This window comes from Eleutherodactylus coqui, chromosome 4 (assembly GCF_035609145.1).
Source record: "Eleutherodactylus coqui strain aEleCoq1 chromosome 4, aEleCoq1.hap1, whole genome shotgun sequence".
NCBI classification, from domain to species: domain Eukaryota; kingdom Metazoa; phylum Chordata; class Amphibia; order Anura; family Eleutherodactylidae; genus Eleutherodactylus; species Eleutherodactylus coqui.
Window position 1 is genome coordinate 293,991,711 of NC_089840.1, and position 21,589 is coordinate 294,013,299.

The following is a 21,589-nucleotide window of genomic DNA, read 5'->3' on the forward strand; positions in this document are numbered from 1 at the left end:
CAAGACCACACCGGGCACTACACTTCTGAAACTACCCCTGTACCAAGACCACACCGGGCACTACACTTCTGAGACTACCCCTGTACCAAGACCACACCGGGCACTACACTTCTGAGACTACCCCTGTACCAAGACCACACCGGGTACTGCAGTTCGGAGACTATCCCTGTACTAAGAGTACCTGGCACTACACTACTAAGGCTTCCCACTGAACCAAGACCACCGGGTGCTGCAGTACAGAGACTACCCCTGTACAGAGAGCACCCTGGGTCCTGCAATATGGAGATATCCCGCTGTACAAAGACCATTTGGCACTACACTACTGAGACTAGCCTCCATACAATGACCAGCGTCTGTGGCACAGCAGCTGCCAGTGCAAATGCCCCAGACTCCTGAAATATACTGAACGGCAAACATTGGGGCAAGACCATAAAAGTGGCTTAGCATGAGAGAGGCGGAGGCGCTGCGAGGTCTCGTTCACACCACCAGCGCGTTTTTGATGGATGCAGTTTTATTAGGAACGGAAAAGAAAAGCACTCGGTCTGTTTTACGGTGCCACCATGAATGCGGCACAGTGGTTGGCACAGTTACCTGGCAATGCTGGGGTCAACATCAACTGTGAAAATCTCCATACAGCCATCATCAGATTTCAACCTACCACTCCAGCACGGCAAGCAGCGGTGCTAACCACTGAGCCACCAAACTTGTTCTGCACCTCCGGCGGAGGAGAAGAACAGGAGGAATAAACACAGACAATGCAGATGTCACTCTGGGTTAGAGTTGAGCCAAGGACTGCAAGGCAACAGTGCTAGCAACTGAGCCACCATGCATGTCTTTAGCCTCTGCCATCTCAGGAGACGTGCTGCCATGCATTGCTGGAGTTGTAGGTTCAAATCTGACTGAGGGTGACGGCTGGATTGGGTTTTTCAAAGTTAATGTTCCCTTTGATGAGATTTGACCCCAGGACCCCAATAATGAAAGGATCCATCTGTATTCTGTCTACAAAACTGGAACTGGCGCTTTGTGATCCAACGTAGAAAACGGAAGGGAGACGGAAAATACGGATTGGAACAGAAGACCGCTTTCCACACTTTTTATGGGCTGCAACATAGTTTTCTTACCATTTTGCTTTTTTTTACGATGGAATGGCAAAACGGAATTGAGAACAGGAGTGTGAACTAAGCCTAACAAAAATAAGGTAACTTCACTGCAGCGCCCCCGGTGGCCATCAGGCAGGACAACAGGTCCCAGAGCAATGTGGAACAGGCGGCACGGTGGTAAGGTCGGAGCGCTCAGAACCTGGACGTCATCGAGAAGCGGTCATTCTCCTGGCGTTCAGATGCTGCAGAGAGCGGTGACAAACACTAACGCCGTCCCCAAATACCAGCAAGATACCTTGTTGTCCAGCACCTTCCTTCCTCCTTTGGTCAGGGTTAAAGGGACCCTGTCACATCCCCACAGCACCATAAACTAGGTTAGAGTTGTATGGGAGAGCGTACGCACGGGCCATGCACCAACTTCAGAGGGGTCACAGCTGAACAACGGGAGCAGGTGAGTATAAAAAATGCATCCCCGGCCCCCCGTCACCTCCCCTAACCACACCGTTACTCAGTTTATAGTGCTGTGGGTTCCCGTCAAGTCGGTGGCATCTGTGGTGTTGTGAACTGGACATTGGTTTTCTCCAGCAGGTTTCGGGGTATTTTGTAGCTTCCAAATTGTATAGTGTGCGCACATCATCGAGCAGATCAGACACAAGCTATCAGTCTCATATCCAAAATGGCTCTCTGGGCAGAAACACCCAGACGGCCCCTTTTATTGTAAAGCATAACACCTGCCCTTTAATGGGCGTGCAACAGATTACATCAGTAACATATAGGATTCTCATTTGTCGGATCATATAGAATCCCCCCTCCTTCCTGCCCACCTTCTCTCAACTCCAATATATAAGCAAGTCTTTGTCTTACAAACATGTGCTCAAATCTGAAACTGAAAGTAGATATCTCTTTGTTGAAGAAGATTCTGTGTGGGGGATGGGGAGGAATGGGAAAACACTCAAGATGGACACAAGCAATAACATATAACACTGTGATTTAACTCTTTCCTTATGCAGCAGAGTTCCACATTAGGCTGAAGTCACAAAACACACATAATACGTCTAGTTTAGTACAAATCGATAGACATTTTATACTAACTAATCATCATGTCTATCACAGGTGCCTGTAGGAGTAGCATCTCCACAGAGTCAGTACTGATACAGGCTGGATACAAGATAACAGAAAACATATACTGCACAATGTAAAAACATATGTATGCTTCAAAATGCATGGATTTTACACATTTTTTTCATGTATGTTTCTGGCATATGTCAAATATACATGAAAGTGCCAGAGAGGATGGGTGATCTGCAGGCCAGGTGGTAAGACCTGAGTGCTCTGGTCTTACGAACCCCGTTGCCAAGAAGAGATCTTCTGTCATCGGTTGAGGACTGCAAGTTAGCATGCCGGAACTCCAGAGACCAGCGGGAAGGACGTGGACCGCGCCTGCTAGGTAAGTATAATAAAATAACCCCAAAAATAAGACTCAGTGCCTCTTTTGGGGGGGGGGGGGAAATATAAGACAGGGTCTTATTTTCAGGGAAGTTAAGTCAGATAATGGAGCAGACCTAATATATCCCTACTGCATGGCACATGGGTCCTCAGGAACAGTCCAGCGGGTGTGTTTAGAGCAGAGGTCCCCTACCTTTTGCACCTCGTGAGCCCTCTTTGACTTTGAGAGATCTTTGGGAGCCACATTCAACTCAAGAATGGGCAGAGAGAAATGTCTGATCTAGGAATACATGGCAACTTTGGCTGCGGAACACTGTGTGTGGCCAGAGATCACATGATCACCCTGCTACATTGTATCTTAATGTAGGTGAATAGAGACACGTTGTGACAAGCAAATCACAAGAAATTCAAACCTTATGGACTTCCAGCAATTCTTGGGTCGCCACCACCTGCAATGTGACCGCATTCATCTACATTAAGATGCGATCTTGTAGGGCGAAGGTGCAGTCTTTTGCCACGCGCCCTAAGGCATCATAAATCCCTAGCCAAGATGTGGGGAAACAAAATATTGTGAAACTGCAAACATTAACTAATAACACTGATATCTGATGCCCATATTATGCCACAGTCTCCTGTAACATGAGGATATTCATCCAGGGGAGCCCTGGTAATTTCTGCAGAACTCAACCAGTCTGGAAGAAATGAACAATATAGAAACCGAAAAATGCCTTCAAATAAGATTGTCAAAATTGGCCTGATCTGGATATAGGGAGAATACTGGAAGCTACCAGCACCCCTCTTTGAAATAAGTGATAACTGACTAAATATATTAGCATTGTAGTCATATTATAGTCCAGACTCCTGAGAGCTGGCATTTTTTGTTTTGTATATTTTCCTAATCTATCCCTGACACTGACCCTAACACCAGATACCACTGTCCCTGAGTATACCTAAAGACATGATACCCTATCTGAAATACTGACCCTGGACCCAACTCTATAGACACCTCTTTAGACTGAAAAGCCTTCACATGAATTAATACATTTTTGTTGGATATGCAGACTTTTGTAATGCATTTGTGTAGGTGCTGCTGTCTGCACTTTTGTCACGGACTCCAATTACACATCTGTCCCAGGCAGTTCAGTGACAGTATAAAACCCAGCTTTCCCACTTATGTAAAGGCTTTTTAGTCAAAAGAGAGGTGTCTATAAAATTAGGTACTGGTCCATTAAGGTTCGCCTTGAGGTGGCGGGTGGGCAAACATGGATTTGATCAAATCGGGCACTAGGGACCTTTATGTGGTTAGTACAAAAATCATTCTGCATTTGTTTGCAGATATTAAGTGTACTTGTGTTCGGGGTCACGTGCATCAATGACGTCTTGTGCTGTGAGTCAGTACTTAATTTAGGCTTATTAAGCTGGGCTCACACGAGTGTATCCTGCAGCTCGCGGGCTGCTAGACGTATGCATGCGGCACGCAGCCAGTATGCAATGAAATTATGTGCGGGCCGCCATCGCCATATATGCTCTTGGAGTGTATGCGTATGTAATACGTGCCAAGGAAGAACATGCAGTGATTTTTCTTATACGCGTAATATACACAATTTGTGTGAGCAGCAACATGGCCGTCTATAAGATATTGGTACAGCGTATTACGCGCGCAAATCCCACGTGCATAATATGCAATTACCAAACGCTCGTGTGAGACCGCCCTTAACCCCTTAATGACACGGCCTATTTTGGCGTTGAGGACCAAGCGATTTTTGGTATTTTTCCATCTCCATTTTTCAAAACCCATAACTTTTTTATTTTTCCATCGACGCGGCTGTATAGGGGCTTGTTTTTTGCGTGGCGAACTGTAGTTTTTATCGGTGCCACATTTGGGTACATAGACTATATCATAAAACTTTTATTATTTTTTTTATGATAACAGGGAGAGAAAACGCATCAACTCTGCCATAGATTTTTCTTTTTTTTTTTTACAGCGTTAATCATGCAGCATAAATGACACAATAAATTTTTTCTGCGGGTCGGTACGGTTACAACGATACCAAAATTCTTATTTTTTTTAGGTTTTTACACTTTTTTGCAATAAAAACCCTTTTTTTTGGAAATCTTTTTTTTTTCTCTATAGCTGCATTCAAAGTCCTGTAACTTTTTCTTTTTCTATGTACGGAGCTCTATAACGGCTTATTTTTTGCGAGACGAGCTGTAGTTTGTATTGGTACCATTTTGGGGAATGTGCGGCTTTTTTGATCACTTTTATTGCATTTTTTGGGAGGCAAAATGCTAAAAATTAGCATTTTGCCTCGGTTTTTCAGCGTTTTTTTTTACGCTTTTTGCCGTACAAAATAAAAAGCGTGTTCAAATTTTTGTACACGTCGTTACGGACGCGTCAATACCCAATATGAGACCAGCTGTGCGGCGTGAGCACGCTGGAGTGGCCCTATTCAACGGGACAGAAGAGGCAGACTGCGCAAGCGCGTCTAATCAAGGAGAAGGATTTGGCCGGCGCCATGGAGACGGGGACGTCAACACAGGGGGGATAAGTATATAACTTCTGTATGGCACATATTTCATGCACGATGTATATTACAAAGTGCATTTATAAGGCCATACAGAAGTGTTTAACGTTACTTTATTTTGCGGGACAACCCCTTTAACTAAGGCCGTGAGAGGAGGGGGTATTCTTCATCATATTCAGTGCATAATAACTGATGCACAAATTGCAACAATGTAGCCACCTGCATATCCTGGCAGCTTACTCTGGATGTCTTCTCTCTCCTTCTTTGTATGTAGATCTCTTTATTCCTTTATCTCCCTCTCTTCAGATTTATATCTTTTATTTAATTTTTTTTATTCACTGTCAAAGCTGTCTCTCTTCCTCAGTTAGGCCACCTGCACACGGGCGGAAATCCCGCGGCATTTCCGCCGCTCAAAGCCTGCATAGGATTGCGTTAACAAACGCAATCCTATGCAGACAGCCGCGGTTTGGCCGCGCGAAATCTCGCGCAGCAAACAAACCGCGGCATGTCCTATTTCTGTTCAGGGCTCACAGAGCCCCGCACAGAAACGTCACTAACCCGGCTCCGGTCTGCGCATGCGCCGGCAGCCGGCACATGAAAGAGCCAGGGCCGCCGAGTACGCGTTCGTCCCTGCAGGCGCTCGGGTCGGATCCGACCCGCTCGTCTGCGGGCGGCCTAACTCACAGTTTCTCAGATTTTTTCTCGTTTCTCTCTCTCTTTGTCACGGCTGATCTCGGTCTCTTTTCACTTCTCTCTCCTGCTTGGCACTTTCCTTTCTGCTGTCGGGCGCTTCTTTCTGGCGCTCTCTCTCTCTGCCTGGCGCTCCTCTGCCCGTCACTTCTCACTACTCTTTACGTATTGCTTAAACTTATTCTGCCTCTACTCTCTGGCACTTGCTTCGCCTGGTACGTCTCACTCTCCCTGGCTCCTGCGACCGTTGTCCAGCTATTTGTCGTCTCTGTCACCTGACCCATTTGTCTACAGCCAATCACAGCCTATCTGGTTGCTAGGCTACCTGCCTCATCTGAGTCTCTGCATTTTTTCTATCTTGTGCAGCTGGATAAAAAAGTCCTAACTGGTTGCTAGGTTACCTGCATCCCTTGTGTAAACCCTTAGGGCCAGTTATTATATTACCGGTCCCCATAACTAAACAGTGCTATGTAGTGCCTATTTCCAGGCCACTACACATGCATGTGCTGCTGTACGGCACCTACACGGAACCACGTTATGGGATGTCTATGTAATAAGGCATCTCTTGGAGAATGGCGCTAGTTTTTTTCTTTTTGATTCAAGAGCAAGACTGGGATTCGGCCGGGTTCCTACAGGTCTATAGGCGCCCTATTACAGCTCCGAACTGTGACATTGCAGCTTTTGGCTGCGCATAATGTATAGAGGAATTTCTACATGAAGAGGACAATGGCGAACAAGAGGTTAACAATGATTTGACTCCACTTGAGCAGTGACCAGTAAGGACCCCATGGAGCAGACAGGTGATCATGGAACATGTGGACCAGAGGATCTTCCTGTGATTGATGGGAAGATCGCTGATATCTACAGTGGGGGATGGGCAGGTGTCAGGAGAGCCGACAACATTTACAACAGTCATTCTAGTCCATTTAGATGATGCATAAAATTTAGTAATACCCCAAATCTGTCCAACCCCCCCCCAATAATAACATCCCCCATGCTCCTGGACATGGGTTCGTGAATATAACTTAAAGGAAACCTGTCAGTAGGATTATGGTGACTGAACAGCCGTCAGAAGATCGGAGGGCCCTCACATTACAGTGGGGTGTGTTATATTCTGACATTTAATAAAGAAAATACTTCAAAAAATGCATTGGAGAGGGAGAGGAGTCACAGGGGCGGGGCTCTGCGGGGTCCGCTGCACCCGGATCTGCTGGACTGTCAGGCATCTCCCTGTACATCCAGATTTCCTTTCAAAAATCCTGGCAGAAGATCTGGATTCAGTGATCGTGGAATGTGGCGGTAGATCTGGAGTCAGTAATCGTAGAACGTGGCAGTAGATCTGGATTCAGTAATCGTAGGGCGTGACAGTAGATCTGGATTCAGTAATCGTAGGGCGTGACAGTAGATCTGGATTCAGTGATCATGGAGCATGGCAGTAGATCTGCATTCAGTGATCGTAGAACGTGGCAGTAGATCCCGATTCTGTGATCGTGGAGCATAGCAGATCTGGATTTAGCGATCATGGAGTGAGGAATTAGATCTAGATTCAGTGATCGTGGAGCGTGGCAGTAGATCTAGATTCTGTAATCGTGGAGCTTAACAGTAGACCTGGATTCAGTGATCGTGGAACGTGGCAGTTGACCTGAATTCAGTGATCATGGAGCATGGCTTCAGTAATGATGGAGCGCGGTGGTAGATTTGAATTCAGTGATTGTGGAACGTGGCAGTAGACCTGGATTCAGTGATCGTGGAACGTAGCAATGTGTAGTTGGATTCAGTGATCATGGAAAATGGCAGATCTGGATTCTGTGATCGTGGAGCGTGGCAGTAGATCTGGATTCAATGATTGTGGAGAGAGGCAATAGATCTGGATTCAATGATCGTAGAAGGATAGCTGGATTCAGTGATCGTGGAGCGCGGCAGTACCTCTGGATTCAGTGATCGTGGAGCGCGGCAGTAGATCTGGATTCAGTGATCGTGGAGCGCGGCAGTAGATCTGGATTTAGTGATCGTGGAGCCCAGCAGTGCTAATGTCAGATGGATCCCTGGACTCACTGTGCTTACAGCAGTAACATCAGGAATAGCATTAGTACATGAAGGTAAGGTCTCTTTAAGACAAATCTCCCGGACCTGTGGCCTCTCCTGGTAACCGTGGCGATCACCAGGGATGAGAATGCGGTCACACCGGTTCTGGTTCCCACATTTTATAAATATTTCCCTAAATCAACTGCAGAGGCTCAGCGGAGATAATGACATCCTTGTTGTACAGACATCGGCCTCATTGTGCCCAAATACATATATAATCCCCGCTGACATCTACAAGGATCATTATACTGCTCTGAAACATGTAAGCCCATCATGTTTCATGGTATTTGCTGAGCTGTTGTATCTAAACCTAGCAGGTATGATACTGTCTGTTGAGCTATGTATCTAAACCTATTATGCATGAGACGCTCTATCTGCTAATGTGTGCTGTTATTGCCTATATATATATTTTATACACATACATACATATATATATATATATACAAAAGCCTTCACTGACTAACTTGCCAGTAATTCTCTAACTTCCCGATGTCGTACAAGCGTTAAATTTGGCAAAAGCATTCTTTAGGTCCTACATAGGAAAAGTAAAGGGGGTCATAAGTCAATAATTTAATGCTAAGTGCAAAAGTATTGGCACTTCTGTGTAATGTAACTTCCCGATGTCATACAAACCTGTAATTTGGCATAACTATTCTTTAGGTCCTAAATAGGAAAGGGTAAAAGGGTCACAACTTGATTATTCAATGCTAATTGCAAAAGTGAGTGCACCCCTATGTAATGTAACTTCCCCGTGTTGTACAAGCGTGAAATTTGGCAGAACAATCTGTCACGTGTATGTGTGTATATACTGAAGAGAACATAACTGACCTCTCTGTGTAGATACTGAGGAGAATCTACCTCACCTCTCTGTGTATATACTGAGGAGAATCTACCTCACCTCTATGTGTATATACTGCGGAGAATCTACCTCACCTCTATGTGTATATACTGCGGAGAATCTACCTCACCTCTATGTGTATATACTGAGGAGAATCTACCTCACCTCTATGTGTATATACTGAGGAGAATCTACCTCACCTCTCTGTGTATATACTGAGGAGAATCTACCTCACCTCTATGTGTATATACTGCGGAGAATCTACCTCACCTCTATGTGTATATACTGCGGAGAATCTACCTCACCTCTATGTGTATATACTGAGGAGAATCTACCTCACCTCTATGTGTATATACTGAGGAGAATCTACCTCAGCTCTATGTGTATATACTGAGGAGAATCTACCTCACCTCTATGTGTATATACTGCGGAGAATCTACCTCACCTCTATGTGTATATACTGAGGAGAATCTACCTCACCTCTCTGTGTATGTACTGAGGAGAATCTACCTCACCTCTCTGTGTATATACTGAGGAGAAGCTACCTCACCTCTCTGTGTATATACTGAGGAGAATCTACCTCACCTCCATGTGTATATACTGATGAGAATCTACCGCTCCTCTATGTGTATATACTGAGAAGAATCTACCTCACCTCTATGTGTATATACTGATGAGAATCTACCGCTCCTCTATGTGTATATACTGAGGAGAATCTACCTCACCTCTCTGTGTATGTACTGAGGAGAATCTACCTCACCTCTCTGTGTATATACTGAGGAGAAGCTACCTCACCTCTCTGTGTATATACTGAGGAGAAGCTACCTCACCTCTCTGTGTATATAGTGAGGAGAATCTACCTCACCTCTATGTGTATATACTGATGAGAATCTACCTCCCCTTTATGTGTATATACTGAGGAAAATCTACCGCTCCTCTATGTGTATATACTGAGGAGAATCTACCGCTCCTCTATGTGTATATACTGAGGAGAATCTACCGCTCCTCTATGTGTATATACTGATGAGAATCTACCTCCCCTTTATGTGTATATACTGAGGAGAATCTACCGCTCCTCTATGTGTATATACTGAGGAGAATCTACCTCACCTCTATGTGTATATACATTTATTTCCTCGGTTCCTTTGAAGTAACTACGACTTCATGAAAATTTTCCGTGTGAACAGGTAAACACTCGGACCAAATTAACTGGGGTGAAGCCGGGTATATCAGCTAGTAATATAATAAATGTGTCAGCAATCCAGGAAGGTGCGGAAAACCGGAGGAGCCGACTACAAATGTCCCATGTTCTTGTGCTTCTTCCTATAGATGATATCAGACTGTTACCAGCAAGTCTTCTCCCTGCAGTGGGTGGAGCTTGTACCCCACCTGTGCCATGCTGCGTGCTGCTGTACAGGGCACAGCCTGCTGCCTCTCCTGGGCTTCAGTCCTGCATCTCACAGTATGAACGGATATCTGTAATCAGTGCTGATTGATGTGATCTGGCTGCACTCCCTTCCCTCAGCTGCACAGCAGACTTCCCCCTCCAGCCTGCACAGACTTGTTTAGTTCTCTGACATTTGAGCAGCAAATCAAAAAGCAGGACAGATAGCAAACTCCATGCAGATGCTCAGGGGAGGGTGCGCACGCCAAAATACACACTGCAAAAAGAGGCGGCACCCGGCTTCATGTCTGCGTCGGGACCTTCTGCAACGGAGGGGCCCCCTGCGCATCGCCTCCCGCAACGGAGGGGCCCCCTGCGCATCGCCTCCCGCAACGGAGGGGCCCCCTGCGCATCGCCTCCCGCAACGGAGGGGCCCCCTAGGCATCGCCTCCCGCAACGGAGGGGCCCCCTAGGCATCGCCTCCCGCAACGGAGGGGCCCCCTGCGCATCGCCTCCCGCAACGGAGGGGCCCCCTGCGCATCGCCTCCCACAGCGGAGGGGCCCCCTAGGCATCGCCTCCCACAGCGGAGGGGCCCCCTAGGCATCGCCTCCCACAGCGGAGGGGCCCCCTAGGCATCGCCTCCCACAGCGGAGGGGCCCCCTAGGCATCGCCTCCCACAGCGGAGGGGCCCCCTACGCATCGCCTCCTACAGCGGAGAGGCTTCCTCAGGGTTACTCGGAGTTGTTTAGCGCTTGTATTTATAACACCACCGTTGATTATCATCCAGCTACAACGCGCCTACGGATCTACTTCTGCGCAGGATGACCGGTATACAATTGAGGGGCTGTCAGTCTGCTAAGGCCCCCGTGTACAACGTAGGACATTACATTGGTGAAGCATCTGTTGCTTAGCAACGCAATAAACAAACCATACAACGAGCGCACTTTATAATACCACAGATGAGACGATGCGTGCGTGATGGTGGGCGCAAGGGCCGCCCAAAGCATTCATGTCTGTATACAGCAGCCATCTAGGATCAGGCCAGCGAAGCGCTGCACATCATTACCCGGCATCGGAAGAAGCGGCGCACATATTATGCGCATATAATCGTCGTAACGAGGACTTCACTAGGAAGTAAATCATATATTGTCACTATAGAGGAGTGAACAGGTTTAGGTCATTTGCGACCCCCACAGCACAGGCGCTACACAACTAAACATCGGTTGCCTAGCAACTCAGTATAACAATCTTATTTCAAGCACCCATGTCATGCGTTCCCGTAGGTCCGCACCGCGTGCCGCAATACAATGCAGTTTAGTATAATTCCGCGATTATAACATTAGAACATCGGAGCCGCGGACTTATACGGGACGGTAGATAGAACTCACATCACCGCTCGTCCGCCTCCAGGGCTTCAGGCTCCTCCCCCGTCCTCTGGGCCTCATGTATACAACAGCAAGACCCGCCCCCGCTGACCTCAGCAGCCAATCAGAACACAGCCTTCATTTCTAAATCTGCTGTGGTAAACTGAGAGCTGCGCTGTGATTGGTTGCTCGGGGTAACATGGGGAGGTTTTCCGTCTTCATGTGTGACCTCTGGCTGTGGTGGGGACATGGTGATGGCACTGAGGCCATCGCTGCGGTCCGTGACAGATCACTGTCAGCGCAGGAACGACAGAGACAGCATACATGTCCGTGTGAACGAGCCCTAAGGCTGGAAACATACAGTCCAGGCCTCGCCCAGTAATGCACCCGCATGATGGCGCAGCCGCTGACCTAGCGGGCGGGCGTGGCCTGCAAGGACTTGATGTATGTCCATGCTCGGTTGTCACAGTGGAGGTGCGGCAATGTATCGGCCTCCTGCCCTCGGGGCATCAGGTGGGCACACTGGCAGACTGTAGGGTGCAGGTACTACAGCGCCCCCTTCCTGTGATGTACCCCATCTGAACCCAACACTCATTGTAATAACCCTTCAGCAACATGGCCAGGATGGGTATTCAGCCTCTAGCTGTAAACAGGATTGCTTCTATTCACTGACAGCAAGAATAGACCCTGAAAGTGATGAGGAATTACAAACACAAAGTCTGAAGGAGAATTGCAGAACTTCATTATAAACAGCTTTATTTACAGAAGATGGGACACCGGCCCTTTAAGACTGTGTGCTGGGGCTCCACTGGAGGACGCACCGTTGTCGGGAGGATATGCGGAGAACGCACTGATAAGGGATGGGGGGATGCATCGATCTGCAGATGACCCCCCGTTATGGGGATCTGCGGAGGACGCCCCAAGAGGCCATTTTAGCGTCCTATATACAATACACATATCCTCCCAGCGCCCAATGAAGCATTAGCGATCTCGTCTCCGGTGATATCGTTGGACGACTCCTCTCCGGCGCGCAGCCGTCGTCCTCAGGGGTCTATGAAGTCCTAACCTCACGGGCAAAGTATGATATAATGAGCGCCCTGTGACCCTCCTGTAGGGGGCGCTTGCTTCATCTGTTATTTATCATCCGAGCGTCGTATCACCCACAGGGTGGCGATCACTCAGGGTGTGATGCTGCCCGGCAGTCTCCTTGGAGGCGGTGATCCCTGGCGGTCTCGTAGGAGGGGACCTCAGGAGTGCTCAGCAGCCGCTACATCCTCCTCCGTCTTCAGCCGCTTGCACGCTTGCTCTGCTGGCTGGATGCAGGTCTGCAGCGCCTGCGCGATGTGCTCGATGTCCCAGCGCTCCTCCCTCAGGGTGCGGTCATCCAGCGTGAACGGCCCCTGCTTGGTGCGGATCAGCTCCTTCACACAGGCGCAGCTGGACAAAGCTGTGGAGGGGAGAGAAGATCATGAGGCGCCCCCAAGTGTGGGCACCCGGCTATGGGGATGGCAGGGACGAGTGTCACCCTGAGGCTGACCCATGGGCTGGGATCCCAGATACGGTGATTGCTATGTGACTGATTGCCAGGAAGAGCTGAAGGATGGAAGGGGAGGAGCCTCTGGCTGACCAGACAGCAGAGAAATTATCCCTATAACCTGTGGGGTACATGTGACCCGGGGCGCACGTCAGCAAATTACAAACAAGTCGTGCGACCGAAACCGTCTGTGCAGCTCGCTGACAAAACCGCGGAATCGTGACCAGAAATACAGCTGGGTCAGTAGCCGCGACCGCGCGGACAGGGGCAGAGACGGCGGGCACAGGCGACCGCACGGACAGGGGCAGAGACGGCGGGCACAGGCGACCGCACAGACAGGGGCAGAGACGGCGGGCACAGGCGACCGCACAGACAGGGGCAGAGACGGCGGGCACAGGCGACCGCACAGACAGGGGCAGAGACGGCGGGCACAGGCGACCGCACAGACAGGGGCAGAGACGGCGGGCACAGGCGACCGCACAGACAGGGGCAGAGACGGCGGGCACAGGCGACCGCACAGACAGGGGCAGAGACGGCGGGCACAGGCGACCGCACAGACAGGGGCAGAGACGGCGGGCACAGGCGACCGCACGGACAGGGGCAGAGACGGCGGGCACAGGCGACCGCACGGACAGGGGCAGAGACGGCGGGCACAGGCGACCGCACAGACAGGGGCAGAGACGGCGGGCACAGGCGACCGCACAGACAGGGGCAGAGACGGCGGGCACAGGCGACCGCACGGACAAGGGCAGAGACGGCAGGCACAGGCGACCGCACGGACAGGGGCAGAGACGGCGGGCACAGGCGACCGCACGGACAGGGGCAGAGACGGCGGGCACAGGCGACCGCACGGACAGGGGCAGAGACGGCGGGCACAGGCGACCGCACGGACAGGGGCAGAGACGGCGGGCACAGGCGACCGCACGGACAGGGGCAGAGACGGCGGGCACAGGCGACCGCACGGACAGGGGCAGAGACGGCGGGCACAGGCGACCGCACGGACAGGGGCAGAGACGGTTCAGGGATGATGTTATGACGTTACCTTCTCCGATGTCTCTGATCAGACTGCGGACATAGAAGCCGCCTCCACACTCCACATCTGTGACAGAAGAGACAAGAGGGAGATGAGCGCCGCACACCAGATACACAACATCTAGTCATCCCCCCAGATTCAAGATGGCGGAGGGGCATACAACATGCCATAGATACCCTCACTGGCGCTAGACCAAACATAGTCTTAATGATGGTCGCCATTACAGACCCCAGCCTTCCCAGACCCCCTGTATACGCCGCTTTACAGGGGTGGGGTACACGTCTGGGCAGCGACCCCTGTGCCCGCTCAGAAGGCGGCTATGTTGAATGGCACCCAGCTTTCCTGATAACAGACAAAACTAAGAACGGTCTTCTCCACGACTAGATGGACACCACGGCGGTCATCCTCTACTGCAAGTTACTAACAGGAAATGGCGCAGTGATGTACGGGCGCTTCTAATACTCCGCATCCCATACAGCCCGGCTCGGGAAGGTCCTCGGAGAACCGCACACATACCGACAGTAAACAGAGGAGGCTGGAAATCGGTCAGCGCCAGCTTGTAGACGACCACCGGCCGCGCCGCTTTAGCCTCGACCGCCGCCCCTTCTCTGACCAGACACGACAGCCGCTTCCCGTTCTTCTTTAAAGCAGAGAAGCTGAAAGATAAAACAATTAGCGGCGGATGACATCAGCGCGATCCAGGACTCCGCAGCCAACGAAAGGTGTGAAATAAACGTGTAGGTGTAGATCCGCTGCGACGGTGAGACGAAAACCCAAAAGAGGTGCAGCAGCTTCCTGTGAGGGCCGAGATGTGTGATGCCCTCGTTACATTATATTTACAAATGGGAGGGTCTCCGCTTGCAATGTAACCATATTAATGTGCCCCTCCCCCACATCTCGTAATATCCCCTGCCCCTCCCCCACACCATTTAATAATACATAGCACTACCCCCCATGTGATAATACGCAGTATTCCAATATGTAAGACTTACAGCGGAGGGACCTGCAGGATGTCTCCGGTGAACGTCTCCAGCACCTTCTCCACGTCTTCTCTACAGATGTGATCTGGGCGGAAGAAAATGCAGATTGTACTGAAGAAAAGCAAAAATGTGAGCCGCAGCTTCGGCTCTGCTACATCATACAAACACAGAGCTGTAGTGTTGCCATGTGCTGCACAGGAGAATACAGCTATTGCTCCCTGTACTCAGCCATTCAGGTTGTGAAGAGAATCTCCAGAGACATCCTATATGTGACTGATATCAGCAGCTCCTCTTATAACACTCCAGCACTGATATAACCCCCAGAGATGACATATGTATCAGTGTTCCCCAACTCCAGTCCTCAGGGACCCCCACAGGTCATGTTTTCAGGATGTCCTCAGTGTTGCACAGGTGATGTAATTATTGTCGGGGCCTCAGACATTGCCACGGGTGGTCTTACTATGGGATATCCTGAAAACAGGACCTGTTGGGGGTCCCTGAGGACTGGAGTTGGGGACCCCTGATATATATAAAATCAGCCGCTCCTCTTATAACGCTCCAGCGCTGATATAACCTCCAGAGATATTATATATGTGACCGATATCAGCCGCTCCTCTTATAACGCTCCAGCGCTGATATAAGTTTAGAGCTGGAGGATTACTAGTCCTTTATAAAACTATACATAACAGATAATTGGCCGCGGCTGACGGATCTACGTGCGCCCGGCTGATGATGTCGCTGTCACAATGGGGACTGTGGGATATCACCATAACTAACATAATGGCGCTGGTAATATGGTTACGCAGGCCCCTCCCCCTGCTGGATTCCCATTATATGGCTGCGCAGGATGTACCGTACGGCTTCTCTTGTGTCACAGTCCCGGACATGTCCAGTGTGTCGGTGGCGCGGCCCAGCTGCCCCGTGGTGGTGTACTTCTGCCAGAGAGATACAAGAGCACACATCCCGTTACTGCGCCAATACATACCTGCCACTCAGGGGCGAGACGCCATCCAGCTAGGAGCAGAGGCAGGCGAGCTCTCCGCCATCATGTCAGCATTGCAGAGGATGAGACGCAGGGGCACTTACCTTACTCCCGGTCAGCATCGCCCCCAACATCTTGGTACCATTCCCGATGCCGACGACTGGATGGAGGGAGAGAGAGAACAAAGAGTAAGATGTCAGCAACGCGACGCTGTAACTCCTCCCACTGATGGAAGAAATGGCGCTTGTGAGAAACCCCTCTAAGAGGACACTTCGTGGAGGACTTAAAGGGCCAGCGCATTTCTAATTCACTTCAGTTCCTCACCAGTTCGTATCTATCTGCTTGCTGTTAGTGAGTGGAAACCACCTTGTTTCTGTCCCGAGGCTGAATACTTCATCCTGCTCACACAGCTGAGGGTTTGTTACAGTGTAAGTAGGAGCTATCTATATGAATCCGGGACGGCAGAGAGATTTGTGCTGCTGGGTTTTACATTGAAAATGCCGAGAATCAGAAAGATGTTAGAAGAAAACGAATAAAATGAAGGCGGTCCGACGCGGCGCAAGAGTTATCAGAATGAAACATGTAGTAAGATAAACGTGATGCGACTCACGAGACGCGTAACACTTCTCATCCCGAGGACTTTACACCCGTGTGTTGGGGGAAAACAAAAACTGCCGCACTTAGGAAGTTACGACTCCACACCCTTATTATCAGTCAACTTCAAAAGTACGTGCAGACGCGGAAAATACGATATTGTCTATTAGAAAGCTGCAGAACGCTTCCTCCTCCAGTGATGAAGCGTCTTCTATAGTATACTGGCCCTTTAAGAAGAGATACCAGGAAGTTCTGTTCAGGAGGACTGCATCGATCTGTCTACTGAAGGGCAGTTGGGGCTCATTCACATAGTTTGCCGTTTTGGTCCGTGAAATATGCAGCCTTTTCAGGGACCACAACTGTGTGCATTCCTTCCGTATTGGGTTTTTTTGCGTGCGTATTCATTGCGTTTCACACGTTAAAAAACAAAATAAAAGGCCCCATTGATTTCATGCATAAAGAGCAGCGACGGCGGCGCGTACATCATGTGATCCCGCTGACATTAATGGGATATTCTGCTCCGTAAGATGGACCAAACGGGACATTTTGCTTCTTTTTCTTGCATGTGAAAAACGCAGGTATGAATGCGCCGATGCCAACCAATCGGGTTTCAGCACTCCATATCACACGCTTAATATGGAGCGCAAATGCGCCCGTTAAAATAGGCTAGAGCTACACAATGTGAGGACCGCAGCGTCACACCACAAGACCGCGCCTAATGATTGCCAACGGGGTGATGCTGCGAACGAATGCAACAGTTATAGAAACCTGTTAGATTTGGGTTTGCAGGTCACATGCGCGTTCGCCATCATAGACTGCGATGCAAGAAACGTGCGGCTGCGATTTACCTGCAACCTGTCTGCCATTTTGGCCGTTTTCCTAACAGCCAAATCGCAGACCGGATGAACATATCTCCTGGTTGTGCGGTATAGTCCTGGCTGCGGTCGGGCTGCGCTTACCATCTATTATGCGGGCTCTGTACATCCGTGTGATACGCAATCAATTACGTAGCCTTACGCGGTTCCCATCACATTAGCATTGGAATTGCGTAATATGTGAGAGCAAATAAGCACGCAGCATGTTCTATTTTGCCGCATATATACACGAGATAGCGCCCGTTGTTCTCTACGGGTGACGAGTATACACACAGGAAGTAGATACAAAAAGCAGGTGGACAGTGGATGACAGTGCGTGAAAGACGCTAACGTGCGCAGTACAATTTCGCTGCCATACGCGGTAAAACGCTACGTGACCCCCTCAGGGTTTTAGCCTTACGGCTGTGTGAGCCCGGCCTTAAAGGGAAACTGTCACGTCAAATGAGCGCCATATACTAAGGTTACAGGCGCGCAGGACAGGAGACGTGGAGTCCAGAAGTGCTGTATACTTGGGGGGGGGGGGGGGGGTATACACAGACCCCACTCATAACGTTGTCAGTACTGTCACACTGCGGTGGTAATAGGGACTCAATACTGGGGGGAAAGCAACATGGCGGCCGGCACCCCAACAATAATATTTAGCGGCTTATCTGAGGAAGTTACAAGTCATCACCCGCTAGATGGGTGAAAAATGATGGACTGGCAAATGTAATCGCCTGCTGAGACCCCCATTAATACCCGTTTTGCAATGCCCCCTCATTCACTTCAATGGCACGGACAGAGATTGCTGAGCAGAGCTCTTAGCGATCTGCGCCATTAATATGAGATGAGCCGCGGCCGCACGTGACCGACGGGCCGTCTTCTCCTGCACTACGAGAGGGGGTGCGGATACGGGTTTCCCGTTTCTGGGATGGGTGGGGGTCCCAGCGATCGGACCCCACTGATTATCATTTCCTCAGCTAAGCGGAATACCCCTTTACTGTTCCTTCCGCCTCCTGTCTGGGGTCTCCCTGGTGGTGTGGGGACCCCCGTGGTCCATTACCCAGCAGCCCCGACGCCGTGATGTCCAGGGTTCCTCCGTGACCAATTTTCAGCGTTTGCTTCTTCCTCTTCATAAATTCTTTCAGTCCGGCTTCTGTGAGAACATAAAACAGCGAATGAGCCCCGACCGCGGCAAATATATGGTTAATACTGCAAGGCGGGAGGGCGGGGTCACCGACACTGAACAAGCAGGGCATGCTGGGAGACTGCAGCTCTGAAGTCCGTGCGTTCACATTCACTGACAGCAAGCAGAGATATTGAAGCACAGCCAATCAGACAAGAAGGCGCTCGTTCACGCTGTATAGCTGCCGAGGAAACCGCATGACGCTCGGAGAGTAACGTGCGGCGACCTCCTACAATGGATGACGTACGGTCGCCTGGGCAGCGGCTCTCCGCATCACGTTGGCAGACGCACGCTATCGCTGCAGGATCTTTAGGATGCACCAATGTCCAAATTTAGGAAATGACTCTGAAGAAAATGGCGCAAATACAGAACGGGGATACTCAACCTACGTAACAAGGCAGTTTCATGGTAGTTCACTTTTTTTGTAACTGGAGTGAATTACCGCCATAGAAAGTGCGCAAAACCGCCAGTATATAGATTGCAGCCGTATGAGTCAACGTGAAAGAGCAAACATCTTTCACACAGCTGGATGGCGGTGTTCGCGGTTGCACGTGTACTGTTCAAGGGTCTCTAATAGAATTAAGACAGAGTTACTAAAAGCAGCGTACTGTCACTTTAAGACATAAGAATCTTATGCCGGCCGCCATCTTTCCATGTACAATGTAGTCCAGGCAGAGAACCGCGTTGCTATGGCAACCAATCTGACTGCAGCTTTCATTTCTCTAGCAATAGTCTGGTTATGAATGCTGCGATCGGATTGGCCGCTGCTGGTCACGTGCCCACGCGACGTCACAACATACAGTCATGGCGCACGCAGGTGTGTAGGCCGCGGCACTAGCGCTCTTGGTCGCCCGGCTCTCACCTTTCAGCAGGCGGCTCTTCAGGTCATTCAGGGTCTGGGCTGACGTGATTCCCACCGGCTTGTAGATGGGGAACAAGCCGTTCAGTGATAACAACCTGGAAGCTTTCTGCGCAGGCATGGCTGCTCCGGGCTGTGACGTCATCTCCAGGCGCCGCTCGCTGCGGGGGATTCTGGGAGTTGTAGTTGTGTAGATGAGGATCAGTAATAACTGTGACTGGATTATAATGAGAGGCTGAGTCTTTATTATGATATATCGTGATAGTCCTGCCCTATATTACGATATCTATATATGTTACGGCTAGTGAGGCCAGCAGAGGGCTCCACCACCATGTAATGTGCTATGACTGCAGATATATAACCGTACTGACCGCAATCAGTGGACTTAACGTATGCGATAATAGTGGGTGGATATAAAATAACTTGTGCCGCGCTCCATCCTGCGGCGGATGTGAGACCCCTGAAGCTGTATGTAATAGTATGATGTCACTGCGGCGTAGAGAGCGCGTAATGAGTGCCAGGTGTTTTTCCTGCGCCATCCGGCAGTGTTTCACGCATCTCATGGCGTATTTTCTATACATTTGCGCATCCACATTGACCTCTATGGAGACTTTGGGAGCGCAGCCAATAGGGAGCTGGCCGTGTTTTTGCGCAATCGAAAAGCTTAGGATAAATACGTGAGACCGAACCCATTGGAAACAGTCTATTCTCTGCATATTGCGTGCGCAAATACGCTCGTGTGAAGGGGGCCTTACAGCAGCAAGAAAAAGTAAGTGAACCCTCTGGAATCGCTGAACTAATAACACGCAGACTCTTGTACCGCTCTTATTGTGTATCGTCTGCAGTGCGGGAAATGTAAGTGAACCCTTCAATCTAACGTGCAGATCCCCCTCTAGCAGCGAACACCCCCGCAGAACGCTTCCCATACCTCAAATAAGTTTCACACGTTAAGGAGTATTTTAGGATTCTTCCTCCCTGCACCTATATTTGTTCATCAGTATTTCTGGAATGCCTTGTGTGCACGGCCTTCTTCAGGTCCCACCACAGCGTCTCCATCAGGTCTCGGACTTGGCTCCTCCAGAACACAATCTCCTCCGCCATTCTCTAGATGATTACCTCTTTGCTTTGGGTCTTTGTCGTGTTACATCACCCAGCTCTTCTCTGGAGGTCCTGGACGGCCGCCCTTACGTCCTCCTGCGCCATTTACACCTAACGATTATTACTCAAACGACTTTGAGCGATAATCACGCAGTGCAAAAAATAAATAAATAACTCGCTCGCTATTCGTGTGCAGGTTGTTATCGATGACTTTCAGTCACCATATTGCGTGATCGCTGGCTTCTCTTCCGTGTAAACGCTCCCCGCTTCATGTAGAAGGTAAAGCGCTGAGCAAAAAGCCCGAAGTTCAGTGATAAGTCTCTCAGTGTAAATGCTCTGCACGAGCGCTGACGACCTTAGCGGTGACATTGGCGCTCGTACAGTCTATTAGATGACTGTCGTCCCGTCTAAAAGGAGCAGAAGATGTTCTGAGTCACCTTAGAATTCATTGTTACCTCAAGGATCACAAGTTGTCAAAGATCGGAGGAGCAAAGCAACCTCAGACCGCAATGCCCCCTCCACATTAGCTCAAAATCACGATGCCTCCTCCGCCATAACTCCAAACGATGATGCCCCCTCCACTATAGCCCCAAATCATGATGCCCCCTCCACTATAGCCCCAAATCACGATGCCCCCTCCACTATAGCCCTAAACCATGATGTCCCCTCCACCATAGCCCCAAATCACGATGCCCCCTCCACTATAGCCCCAAATCACAATGTCCCCTCCACCATAGCCCCAACTCACGATGCTCCCTCAACTATAACCCCACACTATGATCCTCCCTCCGCCATAGCTCCAAATCACAGCAATACTTAATAAATGTTCATTTATTATTATTCCTCCAAAAGTAGGCACTTAACCCTTTCCAATCCACCGCCTGACCTCTGAAGACATTATGATTTAAGGCTGTACAGCTCTGATGTTGGAAGACATTCATCGGGGTTCTCTTACTGTATATTGCCAGCCTCTCTGCTGTTGGAGCCTATCCAACGTGTCACCTCATGCAGTACTGGCTTTAGCCAGCATATAGCG

The 21,589-nt window shown here is 49.8% G+C and overlaps 2 protein-coding genes across 2 annotated transcripts in view; one reads left to right on the forward strand and one right to left on the reverse strand.

The window, feature by feature from the left end:
- The window catches only part of ABLIM1 (actin binding LIM protein 1), a 509,502-nt gene that overhangs the window by 204,367 nt on the left and 283,546 nt on the right, over positions 1–21,589 (forward strand). The gene's annotated exons all lie outside the window — the stretch shown is intronic.
- On the reverse strand, positions 12,173–19,600 carry TRUB1 (TruB pseudouridine synthase family member 1). The gene is made up of 8 exons (XM_066601400.1): positions 19,459–19,600; positions 18,474–18,566; positions 16,067–16,122; positions 15,834–15,915; positions 14,993–15,065; positions 14,517–14,656; positions 14,010–14,066; positions 12,173–12,880 (listed from the first exon to the last, which is right to left on the reverse strand). The coding sequence occupies exons 1-8, from the start codon at positions 19,598–19,600 to the stop codon at positions 12,681–12,683; spliced, it is 843 nt and encodes a 280-aa protein (XP_066457497.1). The 3' UTR covers positions 12,173–12,680.

Coding starts and splice junctions, on each gene's coding strand:
- TRUB1 (XM_066601400.1), bottom strand. CDS start 19,600: ATGACGTCACAGCCCGGAGCAGCCATGCCTGCGCAGAAAGCTTCCAGG. Junction 15,066..15,833: donor GACACAAGAGAAGCCGTACG/GTACATCCTGCG, acceptor TCTTCCGCCCAG/ATCACATCTGTAGAGAAGAC. Junction 14,067..14,516: donor GCCTCCTCTGTTTACTGTCG/GTATGTGTGCGG, acceptor CTTCTGTCACAG/ATGTGGAGTGTGGAGGCGGC.